Here is a 17,450-nt window from a genome sequence, read left to right as displayed (position 1 = left end):
CCTTTGGGATTTAGATTTAGAAATAGATTTCATTTGGGGGTAGCTGGGTAGCTCAGTGGATTGAGAGCCAGACCTAGAGACAGGAGGTCCTAGGTTCAAATCTGGCCTCAGACACTTCCCAGCTGTGTGACCCTAGGCAAGTCACTTGACTCCCATTGCCTACCCTCACCACTCTTCTGTCTTGGAACACAGTATTGACTCCAAGATGGAAGGTGAGGGTTTAAAAAAAAAAGAAAAGAAAGAAATAGATTTCACTTTCAAGGAGTTAGTCAAGTTTATAAAGTAAGAATATGCATATGTATGGTCTTATTTTATAAACCTGATTTTATATATATATCTTACCTTCCATCTTAGAACTGATATTATATATTGATTCTAAAAGTCCATAAGGGCTAGGCAGTGGGGCTTAAGTGACTTGCCTACTCTCAGTTACTTTGTTGGGTTTTTTTGTTTGTTTGTTTTTTAATCCTTACCTTATATCCTAGAATTTATACTGTATATTGGTTCCAAGACAAAAGAGGAGTATGAGCTAGACTATAGAGGTTAAGTGACTTACCCAGGGTCACACGGGCAGGCAGTGTCTGAAGTCAGATTTGAATTCAGGATTTCTCATCTCGAGGTCTGAGGTCTGACTCTGTATCTATCTATGGAGCCACCTAGCTGCCTCAACTATAAGTCCTCTCGGCCAGTTGGGAGTGTGAATTTTGTCCCAACCTATAGCTGCTATTTATCTGAGCCTCCTTTTTAGAGACAGTGGGGGAGAGTTGTCAAGTCCTCCAGACTCTGACTCTCTCTCTCTCTCTCTCTCTCTCTCTCTCTCTCTCTCTCTCTCTCTCTCTCTCTCTCTCTCTCTCCTCCCTTCCTCAAGGGCCACTTTATACATTTCAGAGGCCAGGGTGATGCCTTCAGACCTCTGGATCTGAGCTGGTATCTGCTACCTTCTTTCCCTCCAACAATTAGAATGATAATAATTGACCCTGCTGGCCAATTATCGCAGTAACACAGTGATGTATAAACCCAAGTCAACTCCAATTTGGGACTGTGGGTGAGGAAAAAATGCTGCCGCATCCGTGTTCTTCACACACACACACATACACACACACACACACACACACACACACACACTCTCTCTCTCTCTCTCTCTCTCTCTCTTCAGGTTTAAAAAAATGCCAACGTCTGGCTTCTCAAATCCAATTGTGTATCCATAGAGTACCCACACTCTTCCTCTTCCTCCCTCCTCCTCCTCCTCCTCCTCCTCCTCCTCCATCAGGCAGCCCCAATAATCTTGCTGTGTACTTAATGAGACAGCCAGATCTTTTCAGGAGGTGGGAAACCTTTTCACAGCATCCCCCTCCCCTCAGACTGTTCCATGTAGGTGAGCTCAGAACACGCCACGGGCAAACATGTTTCTGAATTTCTCATGAAGAGTCTGTTACCCAACCTGTAGATGAGAGGGAGGGGAGCACATGTGCAGTGTGGGGTGACCCCAGACTTGTTACTCTGCTGAAGCATCGTCCCTTTGGGGGAGTGGGGGATTATGGGGGAAGGAGGCACCATGCAGAAAGCTGGGGGACGCCCTGTATTTGTTCACAAACATTTCTTTCTGTGGTAATGAAAAATTACCAAGAGGGGTGATTAGGAAATTCAGGCCGAGAATGCAGGCCTGTGACTAAATGTGAGGGCCCGCTGCGCTGAACCTCACAGGGTGTAATTACCCTAGGGGGGGTTGTCAAGGGGGAAGGGGCGGATTGGTGCTTGAACTGGGACCCAGCAGAAAATTCATCTAAGCTATTAGCTTGTAATTACAGCGCATAGAGGTAGCAGGCCCGAGGTCTGGTGTCGGAGAAGAGCCAGGGATGAAAGGAAGGAGTAATTATGGAATCTGCGGGAGGCAGGCAGACTGCTGATTAGTCATGCTCTTTGAACCGTTTATGGAGGGGAGGGAGAGAGGGAGACAGATACCATATTTAATAGAGTAGAAGAGGCTTCTTCATTCTTCCTTTCAGACAAAAATCTGTCATGGGAGGGAGGGGGAGAATTCACGCTTGGTCCCTAGGTCCTAGCATATTGAGGCTTGATAATATAGTGGGAAGGAAGCACAGTCTAGATCTGGGAGATAGGAGATCTACAGTTTGGGGGAGTTGTTTTGGTCCTTGCTCTGCTGATAACTTTGTTACCTTGGGCAAGTCACTTCCCCCAGGATCCCATGTAAAAATGAGGGTTTCCAGATGAGTGATGGAGGAAGTGGATGCCTGAAGTCTTTTATGTCCTAGAAATGTCCTCTGAGAGCCCTTTGAACCCTCAGCCTTCCATGATGCTGGGGTTCTGTGGCTTTAGTCCACTGATTGGGGAGCCCCCAGCCTTGGATGATGCTGGGGTTCTGTGGCTTTAGTCCACTGATTGAGCCCCTCAGTTGTCCTGATGCTGGGGTTCTATGCCTTTAGTCCACTGATTGGCGAGCCCCGGGCCTTGGATGATGCTCCAGGTCCGAGCCTTAGTCCACTGACTGAATTGGCAAGCCTCCTCCTCACTCCTCTTGGCGCTGCTTAGTCTTAATCTGCTGCATCTGCCCAGACCACAAGGCAGGACATGAAAAGCAGCGTTATGGATTGAAGGAAGGGCTTAGGTTCAGGCTGCCCAATGGCTTTGGCCATTTTTGGTTCAGTGGAACAGGCTTTTTCCTCGCTTGCCCATTGACAAGCTTTCATGATCTGCACTCTAATAAAGGCACTCGGGGTGGGGCTGGGGCTTTGCAGGTTCCTGGTGCGGCCCCCCAGGGATCCCCCCCCCCCATCTCTGCGCCCAGGGCACGGGCATCCCTTGACTCCCACCGTTCTGATCCTTAGAAACTGCCTGAATCGCGGGCCGAGCAATATGGCTCCGGAGGGAGGCTGGGGGGAGTCGGCTCCCCGGGGGCTCAGCCTTCGGCTCGTTTGGCCTCTTGCCAGCTCGCTAGCCTTTGCCTGGGCTCCAGCAGCGGCGAAGGCTGGCTTTGGCTAGAATGTTGCAGGGTGGAGGGTTATTTTGAAACCGCCTTTGGTTACTGTTACTGGAAGATGCTGAGGGGGAGGCGATAAGGATAGATACATGGCCTGGGAAAGGAGATGGGGTGGGAGGCGGCCAGGAAGGGGGCGGGGGCGGGGACAGCGCCTTTCATTCCATCAAAGCCCCTGGGGCCGGGCCTTCTTTTCTCCTCGGCTTCCTTTCGGAGGCTCCAAAGCCCGCGGGCTTGAAGCGATTGTACCGGGGGAAAGAGGAGAGACCCCTGGCTCCGGCTCGCCCCTCACCCCTGCCGCCGCCGCCGCCTCCCCACCCAATCTCCCTGCCCCCCAAACCCTCATCCATCACAGCCTTCCTGCTGAGGATTTTATTCCCAGCTGTTAAGTATAATGAATTTACATGAGCTGATAATGTAGACAAGAATTCAGTCAATGGCTGAGAGCGCAGAAGTTAATAAATGCCTGTATAATGAGGGCAGGGGGAGTGAGATCCCAGTACTCATTCAAGGCCTCCCGAGGGCACCGGGGCCAAAGTTTAATAAATGCTGACTGACGCCCAGGCCGGGCCTCCTCCCTCCCTCCCTGGCTGGGGGTGGGGGCTCCTGGGGCCTCACAGCGACACCTGCTGGTGCCTGCCCGAGGCATCAGCTGGAGAACACCTGCTCGCCTTTCTTTGTTTGGGTTCTTGGGAATCCTAGGACGGAACATTGCGAGGGACCTTCCACATCACCTAAGCTACCGCCTCTCTTTACAGAGGAAGACTCTGGAAGGCAGTGAGCCCAGGGCCTTACAAGGGGGCAAAGTCAGCATTTGAACCCAGGACTCGGAAGAGAAGTCTTTGTAATTCAATTTAATTTCTAAAAAATGAACAAGATTCTTTTTCTCTCCGTACCTTACCTCCCTCTGGAAAGCAAAGCAACAAGACTCCCTGCCAGACTAAAAAAACGGAACTAAAAACTGCACATGCGTTAGTGTTGTTCTCCTTGTTTCACACATGAGGAAACTGAGGCTCAGAGAGACTTAGTCCCCTTCACAGTGGTGAAGCCAAGATTCAAACCCCGCTTTTCTTTTTGCCTTTCGGATCATTATTCTTTTCCAGGGTTCTGGTCAGGGAAGCTAGCTTTTTAGAAACAGTCTTTCCTAAAATGTTTTGCTATGAGAAGAGACACCAATCTATCTTAAATGGGACTAATAATAGCTTATGTTTATGTAAGCAGTGAACAGAATGGCCTAGACCTAGCCTTCTGTCTAGCCTCAGGGTTCTGTGGATATTATGATTATCTTGGAGATGAAGAAAACTGTGGATCAGAGAGGTTACTCAATTTTCCTGAGGTCACCCAGCTAGTAAGTGCTTAAGGCAGAACTTAAGCCTAAATCCAACTGGCCTGGAGGTCCAGGTTTTTCTCTGAATTGCTGAGCTTAAATAACCTTGTCTGGAGTAGGAAAGAGCACTCTTTCCTACCTGAGAACTCTGAAAAGGACCAAAGATTAAAAAAAAAATCTCGAATTTAACTATCCCATGCCAAGCTCTTAACTATTGCCAAGAGGCTACGGGCAGGCTCTTGTGCCCTAGGACACTCTTGAGTTCTGGGGTTTCCCCTTTTTGACGTATTTTTCTATGTATATTTGCTCCCTGTCCTCAAACCAGGAGCCAGTGGCAATACAATATGGCTTTCCTCATCCCCCCCCCCTTCACCTCCTCTCCATCACCTCCACCCTGCCTATCCCATCCCCTCCTGATGCGTACATGCTGAGGAGAAATGCTAATTTTAGACTCCTGTTAATGAAGCTGCTCATTTGAAATTCTATTTTAAGTGACCTGACATCAGCAGGGCAGCTTTTCAAGGGCTTACAGCTCTAGTTCTGACATTAATGTGGGGATATTAGCCCTTTTGGGGGGAGGTGAGGGACAACAGCTAGGAGGGATGCCCAAGGTGTGCTGCCTTGGCAGAACAGCTCCCAATCCCACACCTAACCTTGTTAGGACTCACTCTCAAGGATCCAGTCCTGTGGGCCCTCGAGGCCCCAAGGGTGCGTGGTTGAAGAGATGCTTACCCGAGGGCAGAAACAAGAGCCCCCCATTCCTTTAGCGGAAGGGTTAAATGTGTGTCTCTCTGCCCTCTGCTCCCTGCAGTTTTAGGGACACCAAGGGCCGGGCACATAGAGGGACTAAGAAGGGCCAGAGGTAAGTGCCAGCTCATGATGTTCCCATTTTGCTCAAGGCTCACCCTGCAGCTGGTACCTACACATTCCCTAAAAGATGAGATTTGGAGTAAGAAACAGCTAGACAGATTGGCTTGGCTGGCCGGGTTGCGCCCTGAATGATCTCTCAAGTCCCTCGTATCTCTGACATTGTGATAAGGCACTCCTAAGGGAAGGAAGCCCTACATGAAATCTCCCTCTGCTCTGTGAACCTGCCTGCCCTTGTCCTTTGATGCCCCTGGCCAATTATGTCCTGGGCTATTATCTGAGAGGAAAGGTGGCAAAAGTCTTAGCCCCGACATTTCCCATTCTCGAATCCAATCTCCAGCCTAATTTCTTACCTAAGCGTTCACATAATTGGTCCTTGTTCTGTCTAGCGAGCTGGGAATTTGGCTCGAGGTTCTCGAGTATGAGCATGGCTAAGGGCTTGAAAAAAAAGGGCTGGACTTGGGGTTCTGAACCTTGAGAGGCCCCCGGGAGGGCCATTCCCAATTCTGGACCCTGGTTTTCTCATCCACCAGATCATTTCTAAAGTAGGATGACATGGCTAATACATATCGGAGCTGGGCTTGTAATTAGTCTGGGTCAAGAGAACTCAGTACCGTGTTGGCATTCCCTCTGGGGCTGTCTCTATCCGTAGAGTCTCCCAAGAGATTCTTATGATGGAGAATAAACCTGCCTTAGGGCAGAGTCAGTGGGGGGCAGCCTCTAGCGATCTAACCAAGAAGCAAATGGCCTGTGCCCTTGGCTTCATCTGGGAGTCCAAGATGGAAGCTCATTCTGTTATAAACCCGGGAAAGTGGCTACATGTTGAATTGAGGGGGATGGAGGAGCTTTCCCCCCTCTCCCCCTAGTAACCCTTACCTGTCTTAGAATCAATACTATGTATTGGTTTCAAGGCAGAAGCTTGGTAAGGTCTAAGCAATGGGGGTTAAGTGACTTGTCCAGGGTCACATAGCTAGGAAGTGTCCGAATTCAGGACCTCCCATCTCTAGGCCTGGCTCTAAACCCACCGAGCCAACCAGCTCTCCTTGAATTAAGAGGCTTTTGGAAATCAGCCCATTGACCTAAACTTGTCTCTTTGGAATCTCTTTGAGGGCTTGTACTTCTGGGTGAAGGCCAGTGTATGTATCTGTTGGTGGGCAGATGCTTGTGTGTTGTGAGGTTACTACTGATAGGGGGAGAACGATTGAGTGGGTGGGTGGCATTGATGAATGGTGGACAGCTGGTGACAGTTGGGTGGACATGTGAATAGGCTTTTTTCCTTCCTTTTTTGACCTCATCTTTTGGGCACTGGAAATGTTTCAGGTCAGGACTCATGGGCTGGGCTAAGAATGTCTCGGATGAATTCATTGTCTTCCGAGGTCTCCTGCTTGGCGCTGCCCTCTGGTCTGAACCCATACTGAAGTCGTCGGGAGAATGAATGAGCAATAAGTGCCGCCTTTGAGATTCGGTGAAATTTTACATGGGAGTTGTGGTTACGGATGTCATGTGGTCACTGGCACATTCCCCTGCCTTCTCTAGGGACGCGCGAGATGGGCATCTATGGGACAGACGGACCTATGGGAGGGTCTGTCTAATTCAGGCACACAGATGGACTTGGGATGTGTTTTAGATGAGGAAGGAATCATTGCGTCTAGTTCTCGTCGTTGGCCAGAAAACATAAGGTCTTCCTCAGAAGAGAAGTGATGGGCTCCGAGCTCCTAGAGCCTAGCCTGGAATCTGGAGCCTGGAACCTAGAACCTAGGTCTTAACTCCCAAGTCAGTGTTCTCTTTACTGACTTACCTCTTAAGCTTCAGAGTCTCACCTTCTCCATGGAATCTCCAGCCCTTGAGGAACCGGAGCCCAATTCCTCTCTTAGAAATAGAAGCTTTAAAGCTGGTAGACTTTAGAAGTGGTGATTCAGTGCATAGAGCGCCAAATCTGGGAGTCAGGAATACCTGAGTTCAAACCCAGTCCTTGACATTGAGCTAGTCACTCGAATGCTCTCTGCCTCAGTTTCCTCATCCGTAAAGTGGGGACGATAATAATACAACCTACCTCCCATGGTTCTTGTGGGGTCAAAATGAGATATTTGACATCCTCTGAAAACTTTTAAGTGCTATAAAATAAATATTAGCTATCATTATTATCATCATGATCATCAGAGATTATCCTGTCTACCTTTGCAGTTTGGGGAATCTGAGACTTTGAGGGTAAGAGATTTGCCCAAGGTCACGTGGGAAGTAAGTAGAGTCTTCGGGAGGGGTGCGCGCGCGCACACACACACACACACACACACACACACACACACCCCTTGCCCTCTTTCCCTTTTTCCCTTGAAACTGCCTAGCTGTCTTGGTGAGTATGTATGTTTTGATTTCCCCATCTAGTCTCTGGGGCTTCATATAAAACTTATTGGCTCTGAGCACAGAGCCCTGCACACAGTAGGTCCTCAGGAAGTTTTGACAGGACTTTTCGGTGAAGAAATTTGATCAGGAAGGAACAAGGGCCTTTAGAGGGGACATCCCTGATGCCTAATGGCTTAACGTTCCATCTGTATGTGATATACTAGCTGATAACACTTTGACCTTTTACTTGAGAGGGAGAGCGGCTGCTTAGATTCTTACGGGATTTGCAATACTAAAAGAAAATGAGCAACCTGGTCTCAGTGCACCCCAGCAGTGACTTGGGTCCCTGCACCTGCTTTTGCTTTGCAATGACAGGGATGTTGGTGTTTGCCTAGAAAAATAATAATATATCAAATGTTTGGATATCTATGTATATGCATATGTCTAACATCCCTATAGCACCTTCTGTGTGCCAGGCACTGTGCTGAGTACTTTACAAATATTATCTCATTTGATCCTCACAAACAACAATATAGGAGAAAGGTGAAATTACTCTCCATTTTACCCATAAGGAAACTCAGGCAAACAGTGGGTAAGTGACTTGCCCAGAGCCACCCAGCTAATAAGTGTCAGGAGGCAGATCTGAACTCGGGTCTTCTTGACTCCAGTACCTAGCCAAGGAAGACCCCTCCATGTTTCCATTACTATGAGAACGCAGGAAAAAAATAATAACCAGGCATTCCGGGTGAATCAGCTCAAGTTGGAAACTTGCCTGTAAGTCACTTGCCCCTAAAAGGGCCCATTTTCTCACCTGTTCAATGAGGTTGGTCTAGATAGATGTTCTCCGAAATGCCTTCTCTCAGCTGAGCAGAAATCTAGGGGAAGAGCTGAGCGGGGGATTGGGGTCATTTGGGGGGTGGTGACAGAGATAGAGTCCTTGGAGTTATTTTGTCAGCCAGCAAGTCTTGCTTATGAGCCAAGGAGTTTTCTTTTGGGGGGGTGGGAGTGGGGGCGCAGGAGCCAGGGTACAGTAGAGCCGGGGCCTCTGTTGGCAGTCCTGTCCCTTTACTTCTGTGGTTCCCCGAGCCTCGGTTTCCTTTTCTGCAGGAGGGAGACCCATCCTTGATCTCTGAGGTCCCGGGTCGCTCTCGGTTTAGATTCTCTGAGGCTAATATTTGCCGATGGGTGAGTGGAAGGACTCAGTGCCATGTCTCTGCCCCCTCCCCCCTGTTTGCTGGGAGCAGCCCCCGCCGCCCGCTCTCCCCCCGCTTCTCCCTCCCTCCCTCTCCTGCCAGAGAGAGCCGAGGACACGGAGGGGTCAAAGGCTTGGATCAATGCTGCCTCAGACACATTCAATAGGGCCTGCTGCTCGGGCCTGCTGACAATCCGCCACTGTTATCTCCCCAGCAGCCCTGGATATTATAGATCGGCCGGGGTCATGTGATGCCGCGGCAGCTGTTAGGCCAGCTTGCTTTCAGTGGGCAGCCCCTGCCTCTGTGGCTGGCGGGGGCTTTGTTAGGAGAGCCACTGCGACCAGCCCTCGCTGTGAATAATGGTGTTTCCCCATCTCGCCCTCTCCTCAACCCATTGAACTCGGCAGTAATTTTCCAGCCCTTCTCTCTCAAATTAAAAAAAAAAAAAACAACCCTCCCTCCTCCCCCACCGAAGATTCCTCTCCTGCTGCCTGAATAAAGAGGGTTGGGGTGAGCACAAAGCCCCCACGTCCCTCCCGTGCCTTAGCAAAGGGCTCCAATTCGGAACCTTTCTCTCTCTTCCCGTGGCCTGCCTTTGGGAAATGGGTCTCTTAGGGGGCAGAGAAACCCAGGAGCAATGGAAGGGGGAAGCCCTGTCCAGAAGGAGAGTCCTGGGTTTGAATCCTGGCTGCCCGTGGTCCCCGTCTGTAAGATGGAGGCAGGGTTTGGCTTAGAAGTCTCTTTAGGCACTTGTGTCCCCTGGATGGAAGCGGGTGGTTTCTCGTCTTTTTTCCCCTCCGCTCCAGCAGAGTTGGTTCTGTCGCACACTTTTGGCCTGGTTCGGTTTCATGTTCTCCCTCTGTCTTGCTGAAGGCTGCCGGGCGCCTGTGTCTGAGCCTGCTCGCCCGCAGGGATGTTGGGGGGCTGGGAGGGGGCATCTTCTAATTAGGCCTGTTTCCAATAGACTTGTACGTCAGGGGAATCCCCCTGAGAGAGAGAGGTTCTGTGCAGATGGAGAGCGGTTTTGACCTGACCTGGAGCATGCTTGGCCATCTTGGAGGCATACCTGCTTAGGGAGGGACCGTGTGGAGCCTGAGGGGGGCCCTTGCTGCCCGTCCCCCTTCCTTAGTTTGTTGGGGAGATCATTTTGCCTCTTTTTCATTTTATTTTTGGAGACTTGCAGCTTCTTCTCTCTCTCTCCTGTTTAAACCATTGTCATTCCTGCAGCTTTTGCCTTTGACTCATTTTATTTGGCTCTGTTTGGGGGAAGCTAATTTATTCCTGGTGAAGGCAGCCTAACCTGGGAGTGCCAACTGTCCTGGCCATTGGGCTTCTGTCTGAAAGCCCGCTCTATGTTAGGCCTTTGATTTACTCCTTTTTAATGTATCCACCTTGAGGGAGCGGGGGACGCCGGACGGTGTCGGGGCTGCCCTTTCCGCCTTTGGAATTGGGCAGGTGGCCGAAAATGTTAATGGAAAACTTATTTATGGCCTGGCCCTCCTCCTCGTGCTGAGACAGAGCTGGGTTGAACGGGAGCCAAGGTTTTATTGATTGTATGAGAAGAACACAGCTTTTTCATTGACACTTAAAAGGGAAATTGAAAGCTCTGAACTCCTTATGGGGAAGAGAAAATAGGAGAACTTATGCCCCTTGTGGGGGGGAGCGGGGGGACCTGATGTCATCTCCAAGTGGCTCTACTGGGCCCCCGTCTGTGACAGGCCATATACGGCTGCAGGTGGGAGCAGGAGGATCAGCTGCTGTCGAGCTCTCGGGGCCTGAACTTGGCTCTGGGGTGGGAAATGAGGTTTCTGTGGGACCCAGTTTTTTATTTTTAATGTGCTTTATTTTTAGTGGTCATAGAGTGAGGGCCCCATTAGGGGACCACAAAATGCTTTCGCAGTTCTAGGTTAACTTCCTTTTATTTCCCCCTCCTCCTTTCTTCCCACCCTTGGCCAAAACCTGTTGAAGCCACCTTTCTCATGGGGAGAGTCAGTGGTAGGATCCCAAAGGTGGCATTGCAGATCTAGATGGGCCTCTTTTTTTTTTACTACTAGACTAAGAACTGGAAAAAGGGACTTTGCTGGCATTGTGGGGGCCCACCTTGTATGGAAGTATCCTTCAGAGTCAGCTAGCACCCTCCTCTTTCTTACCTGTCCCAGGCATGGAACCAAGGACAGTGAGTGGTAGCACCAGGGTTGGGGCTTTCTAGATCTTTGAGAAACTTTTTAAGAGCTGACGCTTTGGGAGAAACTCCCTAAACAGGCTTCAGCAGGTATCTACCCCCAGGATAACCTGGGATTGTGTCATGACAACAGCCCCTTTTAAAAGATTATCTACCCAAGTCCACCATGAAAAAGTGAGTCAAACCAGCTTTAAAGGAACTACCAACTAGACCATTGATCCATGTTTGTTGCTATCTGGGGCGGGGGTAAAAAGAAGCGTGTTTCCCCCTCCCATTCATCTTTTCTTTCTTTTTTAAAAACCCTCACCTTCTGCCTTAGAATTAATGTCATGGATTGATCCCAAGGCAGAAAAATGGTAAGGGCTAGGCAAATGGGATTAAGTGACTTGCCCAAGGTCACACAGCTAGGAAGTGTCTGAACCCACTTGTCTTTTCTGAAGATGCCCCCTTCGTTCCTCCTCCCACTGCTTATAATGTGTCTCCTCAAGACCCCTCACTCTTGCCTCAAGCCTCTGGGTGTCATCCCAGTAACTGGTCCCTCCCTTCCCTGCCCCCATTAGTGATTGGTTGTTCTTTTCATTGTTTCAGGCATGAGCCATGAGCCAAAGTCTCCTTCAATAGGAATGCTTTCAACAGCGACTCGGACCACTGCTACCGTCAGTCCCCTGACCCCTTCTCCTCTCAATGGCTCCCTTGTGCCCAATGGCAGCCCAGCAGCCACCAGCAGCCTGTCAGTTCAAGCAGCACCCTCTTCCAGCTTCGCTGCCGCCCTGCGCAAACTTGCAAAACAAGCTGAGGAACCGAGAGGTAAGAGGAGAAGACGGTATCATCCGGGTACCCTGTCTGATTGATGGAATGTCTGATGGCTAGAACAGGGTGGCTGGGGATTTAAGCACCATTCACGAGGCCCCTCCCTCCCCTGGAGAGGGAGTCCCCCAAAATAGCCTGTGCTGTGGGTCTGCGGGGAATAGTTATTAACCTGAAGAGCAGGGAAGACTCATCAAGGGAACTTCTTTGTGTGTGTCTCCATGTCCTCAAGGGACATAGAGTAGAGAAAGCACTGGATTTGAATCCCAGCTCTCCTCATTTTCTATCGTGTGACAGTACTTAATTTTTTTTGCTCCTCACTTTCTTCCACTGTAAAGTGAGAAAACAGTTCTAGAATCTAGACTCCACTTTGGATATGTGTGCACATCTGTGTTGCGTGAATAACCATGGTCTCCTTTGGCAATCTGGGAAAGCTTCTGGACCCTTCTCAAAATAAAAGTTTTTTTAATTACTTTTATTTATTTGAAAACCCTTGCCTTCTATTTTATTTATTTTATTTTATTTTATTTTATTTTTTTTAGATTTGAATACTTTATTTTTTTAGGAAAATTTCCCATGGTTACATGATTCTTGTTTTTACTTTCCCCTTTACCCCTCTTTACTGCCCCCCCCCATATCCAACGCACATTTCCACCGGTTTTAACATGTGCGATCAATCAAGACTTATTTACATATTATTGATAGTTGCATCGGTGTGGTCATTTAGAGTCTACATCCCCAACCATGTCCGCATCAACCCTTGCCTTCTATTTTAGAAGCAAGATTGTATATTGGTTCCAAGGCAGAAGAGAAAGGTTACTGGTTAGGTTAAGTGACTTGTCCAGAGTCACACAGCTAGGATGTGTCTAAAGACAGATTAGAACCCAAGACCTCCCATCTCTAGACCTGGTTCTCAATCCACTGAGTCACTTAGCCGCACCAATCAGAATTTTTAAAAACAAAGTTCATGGACACTAGGGGAAGAAGGCCTGTTCCCCGTGAGCTCTCAGAGTTTACTCTACATTCCAGATGTTTTGAGTCCCTCCTAAGAGAGGGGAGGGACCACCCTCAGTCCTCACCTCACTCCATATTCCTCCAGAGTCAAAGAATGTTAGAAGGGCTGGACTTAGCCCTTTCCTTGTGCCTCTAAGGACCCAAAGGCCCAGAGAGGAGAACTAACTCCAGGCCATACAGTAAGAGCTTTGACTTGAATTCAGGGCATTTCCTGGCTCTTTTCTTTTTGAGCCTGTTTTGGGGAACAGTGGACAGGTTTCCCCTTGTTAGGCCATCTTTTCTGAAGCAGAGATGGGCCCCTGTTTTCTGTCTGGGGTATATGAAAGGTCCCCAAAGGGACAGAGCTTCAGATTAGTAAGAAAAATGAAGCAGTTGATTCCACCTGAGAATCCCTACCCATTTGAGCAAAATCAAACAAGAAACAAGAGTTTGTTTCTGTCCCGTTACCCTAACGCGCTTTGCCTGCTTGGAGGTCTCTTCCCCCTTTTACTGCGTCCCCTCACTTTGTGCTCTTAGCAGGCTCCACATTCTCAAGCTCTCCATCGTTCCCTAAAAAGGGGATGGCTTCAGGCAGGAAATCACCTTCCTTCCTCCAGGATGGATGCATGCAGCCTGGGACAGAGCAGCTCTGGCTGTGCTGTCTTGGTGCCCCCTGAGAGTCAGGCTTACCAAACTCTGCCCTCTAGGAGGAGGGTTGGAGCCTGCAAACTTAGATAATCGTGCACATGACCTCAAAGTCTTGGTTTCCAGTTTTCCCATCTATAAAATGAGGATGGGAGGGATTGATGGGGAAGATGATTCTGAGGTTCCTTCAACCCATAAAACCAATCATAAGTATCATAGGACATCAGAGGTAGAAAAGGCCCCCAGATCATCTATCCCAGCCCCGTAATTGTTTTGATAGTCATTACTTGTGCCTTAGAATCAACACACACACACACACTCTCTCTCTACAGTCCAGATTCTAGACCTGTTTTCTCTCCAACAAAGGCTAGGCAATGGGGATTAAATGACTTGCCCAGGGCCACACAGGTAGGAAATGTCCGAGGTCATATTTGAACCCAGGACCTCACAGCTACCTAGCTGCCTCCCACTCCCCTTAGTTTGACCAGATGAAGAAACCAAAAGCAATTTTTTGAGGTTTATAGGGCTTAGATGTAGCAGAGCTAGGGTGAGATTTTGTCCAATGCATTCTTTTTATTTCCCATGCCTAGTGGCATCAAGGTGGCTCCATGGACTTTGAAAGTGTCAGGAAGACTTGAGGACCATAGACATTTTTTTTTTAAAACCCTTACCTTCTGTGTATTACTATGTATTGGTTCCAAGGCAGACAAGTGGTAAGGACTAGGCAATGGGGGTTAAGTGACTTGCCCAGGATCACATAGCTAGGAAGTTTCTTGAGGTCAGATTTGAACCCAGGACCTTCCATCTCTAGGCCTGGCTCTCAACCCACTGAGCCACCCAGCTGCCCCCAGACCATAGACTTTTGCTGTGTGACCTTGGACAAATCATTGAACCTCTTTCTTCCTCTGTTTCCCCATCTATAAAATGAGAGTAAAAATAGCCTCTCCTAAGACAATAGTTGTGAGAATCAAATGAGCTAAGTGTAGAAGGAGTCTGCAACCCTATATACGTGCAAATGCTTGCTATCATGGTTGAATATTGAAGTGACTCACAAGAGATGTTGAATTAGAGGCTTTTATCCCACTGGGCAGATACCTCAGCATCCCTCGCCTCCGAGTAGTCTCCACACCTTCCTAGCCAAGGACAGAAGCTGATGGTCTGCTCCCAACATGCATGTGGCCAGGGGCCTCTGTTTGCTCAGGTTTCCCGCCTCTGTCCAGCTTGGCGTTCAGGCCTCCGTTACTCGATCCTCGTTTGGTGGCCTCTGGTCTATTTTATGAGCTGCTTTTCCCCAGCCTCGCCACCATCATGGCCTCAGACTCTGCTCTTTGAACCCTTCCCTTGGGAAGGCAGGGACCACAGCTTCTACAGCCCTTCTCCACAGCCTATTAGAGGCTTCTCCCACGCGGTCAATAAAGGTTTGAATGAGTGAAGGGGAGGAGTTTTTGTGGGGAAGGAATGGCCTTCTGTGCCAGAGGTAGCTTTGGGGGGGGGAGGGGGTAGGCAAACGGAGGCCGTTCTAATGTCGGGTCTCATCCTGACCCATTTCTACTGCTCTCGTTCTTTGAGGGGAAGTCTAGGGTGGACCAGAACTGCTCCATGAGGCCATTCTCAGCCCCAAGGGATATGCGGGAAAGAGGTTTGGGAATGGGAATTATTTCTGCACAAGTGCACACTTATCATCTCTTATCACCTCTATGTTTGTTTGTCCTCCTCATCTCCCCGGGTTCCCAGAGGCCTAGCAGGGGACCAGCCTACAGAGGCCCATGTTAGTGACCTCTTGGCCTTAGCTAGCAAACCTTTGCCGTCGTGCCCCTCGTGCGCCACCCTGTGCGTGTGCCCCTGCGTTCTGCGCTCCGGCTTGCGAGTCAGACAAGGAGCAGATGGTTGGTCAGAAGTCTGTGTGTTTCCTTGTCACCCTCTGCCAGCCAACCTCTTCGGAGGCAGCTTCCCCAGCCCAGGGACCACCTGGGGGGTTTAGCCATCTCCAACATAAGGAAGAACCCTGAGGGGAGGGCAAGGAGGAATCCTCGTGAGAGCCCGCCTTAGGGAATGGGAGCCAGGCCCAGAGACTTCAGGGCTTCTCCCAGGACCATGGAAGCGTCTCCTAGGAAGAAGGAAGGGCGGGCTGGATGGTCCCTCTGGGACCTGGTTTTTAGCCTCTAGATACTTCTTCCACTTACCACTACCCCTTCCAAGATTCAGAAGACCAGAGAGACGGGGAAAACCATAAGATTCTGGAGCCTGGATTAACAGCCTCAGCAGAAAGCTGACTTCTCTTGGGTAAAAATAGTCCTTGTGATATACAACAGCTAGGCACAGGCAGGAATCCCATGCAGGTAGCCCCAGGCCCCAATGCTCAGGTTACACATGCAAGATTCTCCGAGCAGTGGGCCCAGGGTCCTCGATAAGCTCGGTGCAGATCCTTCTATCAGCAGGAGGAGAAGCCCCTCCTGGGTCTAGAGAAGAGGGGCACATGCAGTGTGAATAGGAAGCTGAGGAATTTGAGGAAGCCTTTTCTCATTCCTGGTCCTCTCCAAAGACTGCAGCCTTGCAAACAGGATCTTAAGTTTGCCTTTTGTTTCTTCTCGGCTCTTTCTGGCAGCTCCCCAGGTCTGGATAGCCAGGCATCCAGCAGCCAGGGCGACATGCCAGGGGGAGGTGTGGCCTGGCCCATCAGGGAACAAAGTGTACTTTTCCTAACAGTTGTGGTAGCAGAAGCCCATGAAGACTTGCCCGTTGGTACCTGACTGTTCCCTTCGGGTGGATCAGATCTGTTCTCTCTTTGGGGTGTTTTCCCCCAGTGGGCAAAAAGAGAGGCTTAGAAATTGTTCATATTTGAGGGTTTGAATCCCAGAGTCCTTAGTAATAATAAAAATTCTGACTTCTACATTACTGGCAAGTTATACAGAGCATTTGCCTCCCAACAGCCCAGGAGGGCAGTGTGTGGTGCAGGCACACCATCTACTTTTCAGATGAAGAAATGGAAGAGAGGTTGAGTCTTTGACAAGTTACAGAGCTGATGGTATCTGAGCCAAACAAGAGTCTCGTGATTGTAGATTCAACCCTTTGCCCTTGACTAGATGGCGCAATGGATAGAGAACTGAGCCCAGAGTCAGGAAGACCGAGTTCAAATTCAACCTTCAACATTTAGTTGCCAGGTGACCCTGGACAAGTCACTTAACCTCTATGCCTCAGTTTCCTCAACTGTAAAACAGTGTTCTTAAAAGTATCCACCTCATAGGATTATTGTTAGATAATATTTATATATAAAGTTCTTAGTGCATAGTGCTTGGCACATACTAAGCATTTTATAAATATTCATTTCCTTCCTTCCTTGAGCACAAGCCCTTGGTTAATAAATGATTTGGCGAGGGAAGCAAAAATGGCTTCTCTGGTCTATCAAAGTACTCTGTGTATGTGCTAAAAGAATATTCAATATTTGCAACTGAAAAATAAGACCCAAGAAAAGTTGAGCTCAGTTTTGGGAATCCCATTTAGCTAACGTTACTATTAGACATGCTTTTCAAGCCTCAGTTCCTGAGCCTCGTGCTATTCTTTTCTCTCACTTTGAATTGGACACATTTTCCAAATGGAATTTAAAAAACAAAACAAAACAAACAAAAAAAAACCCTTACCTTCTGTCTGGGAATCGATACTGAGAATCAGTTGCAGGGCAGATGAGTGGCAAGAGCTAGGCAATTGGAGTTGAGTGAGTTGCCCAGGGTCACACAGCTAGGAAGTGTCTGAGGTAAAATTTGAACCCAGATCCTTCTGACTTCAGGATTTTTGTGCTAAGTCTTGAGGGAAGGCAAGGAAACTTGAGGAGGAACAGCATTCCAGGCATAGAGAAGGACCAGGCAAAGGTGTAGAAAAAGGAGACAGTGTCTCATTGGAGTTGCTGCAAGTAATCAGTCTCACTGGCTTGTGTAAAAAGGAAGTAGAATGTAGAAAAAGGCCCAGATATGAAGAGCTTTAAAAGCTAACTGAAGGGGCAGCTAGATGGCTTAGGAGACAGAGAGCGAGAGAGAGAGAGAGAGAGAGAGAGTGAGAGTGTGAGTGAGTGTGTGAGAGAGTGTGAGTGAGTGTGTGAGAGAG

General features: G+C 49.0%; 1 protein-coding gene across 3 annotated transcripts in view; it reads left to right on the top strand.

Annotated features, from left to right (window-relative positions):
- The first annotated feature begins 11,498 nt into the window (after positions 1-11,498).
- GSE1 (Gse1 coiled-coil protein) overlaps positions 11,499-17,450 on the top strand; it is a 71,558-nt gene continuing 65,606 nt past the window's right edge. For 2 of the 3 annotated variants that reach the window (XM_044663198.1, XM_044663197.1), the window contains exon 1: positions 11,502-11,714. In XM_044663198.1, the coding sequence (XP_044519133.1) occupies positions 11,531-11,714 (184 nt within the window). In that variant the 5' untranslated portion in view covers positions 11,502-11,530. Of the gene's footprint in view, positions 11,715-17,450 lie in introns of all 3 variants that reach the window. The other variant, XM_044663196.1, reaches the window with a different exon arrangement.

Source organism: Gracilinanus agilis, chromosome 2 (assembly GCF_016433145.1).
Source record: "Gracilinanus agilis isolate LMUSP501 chromosome 2, AgileGrace, whole genome shotgun sequence".
Classification (NCBI taxonomy): Eukaryota; Metazoa; Chordata; class Mammalia; order Didelphimorphia; family Didelphidae; genus Gracilinanus; species Gracilinanus agilis.
This window is presented reverse-complemented; position numbering and strand designations above follow the sequence as displayed.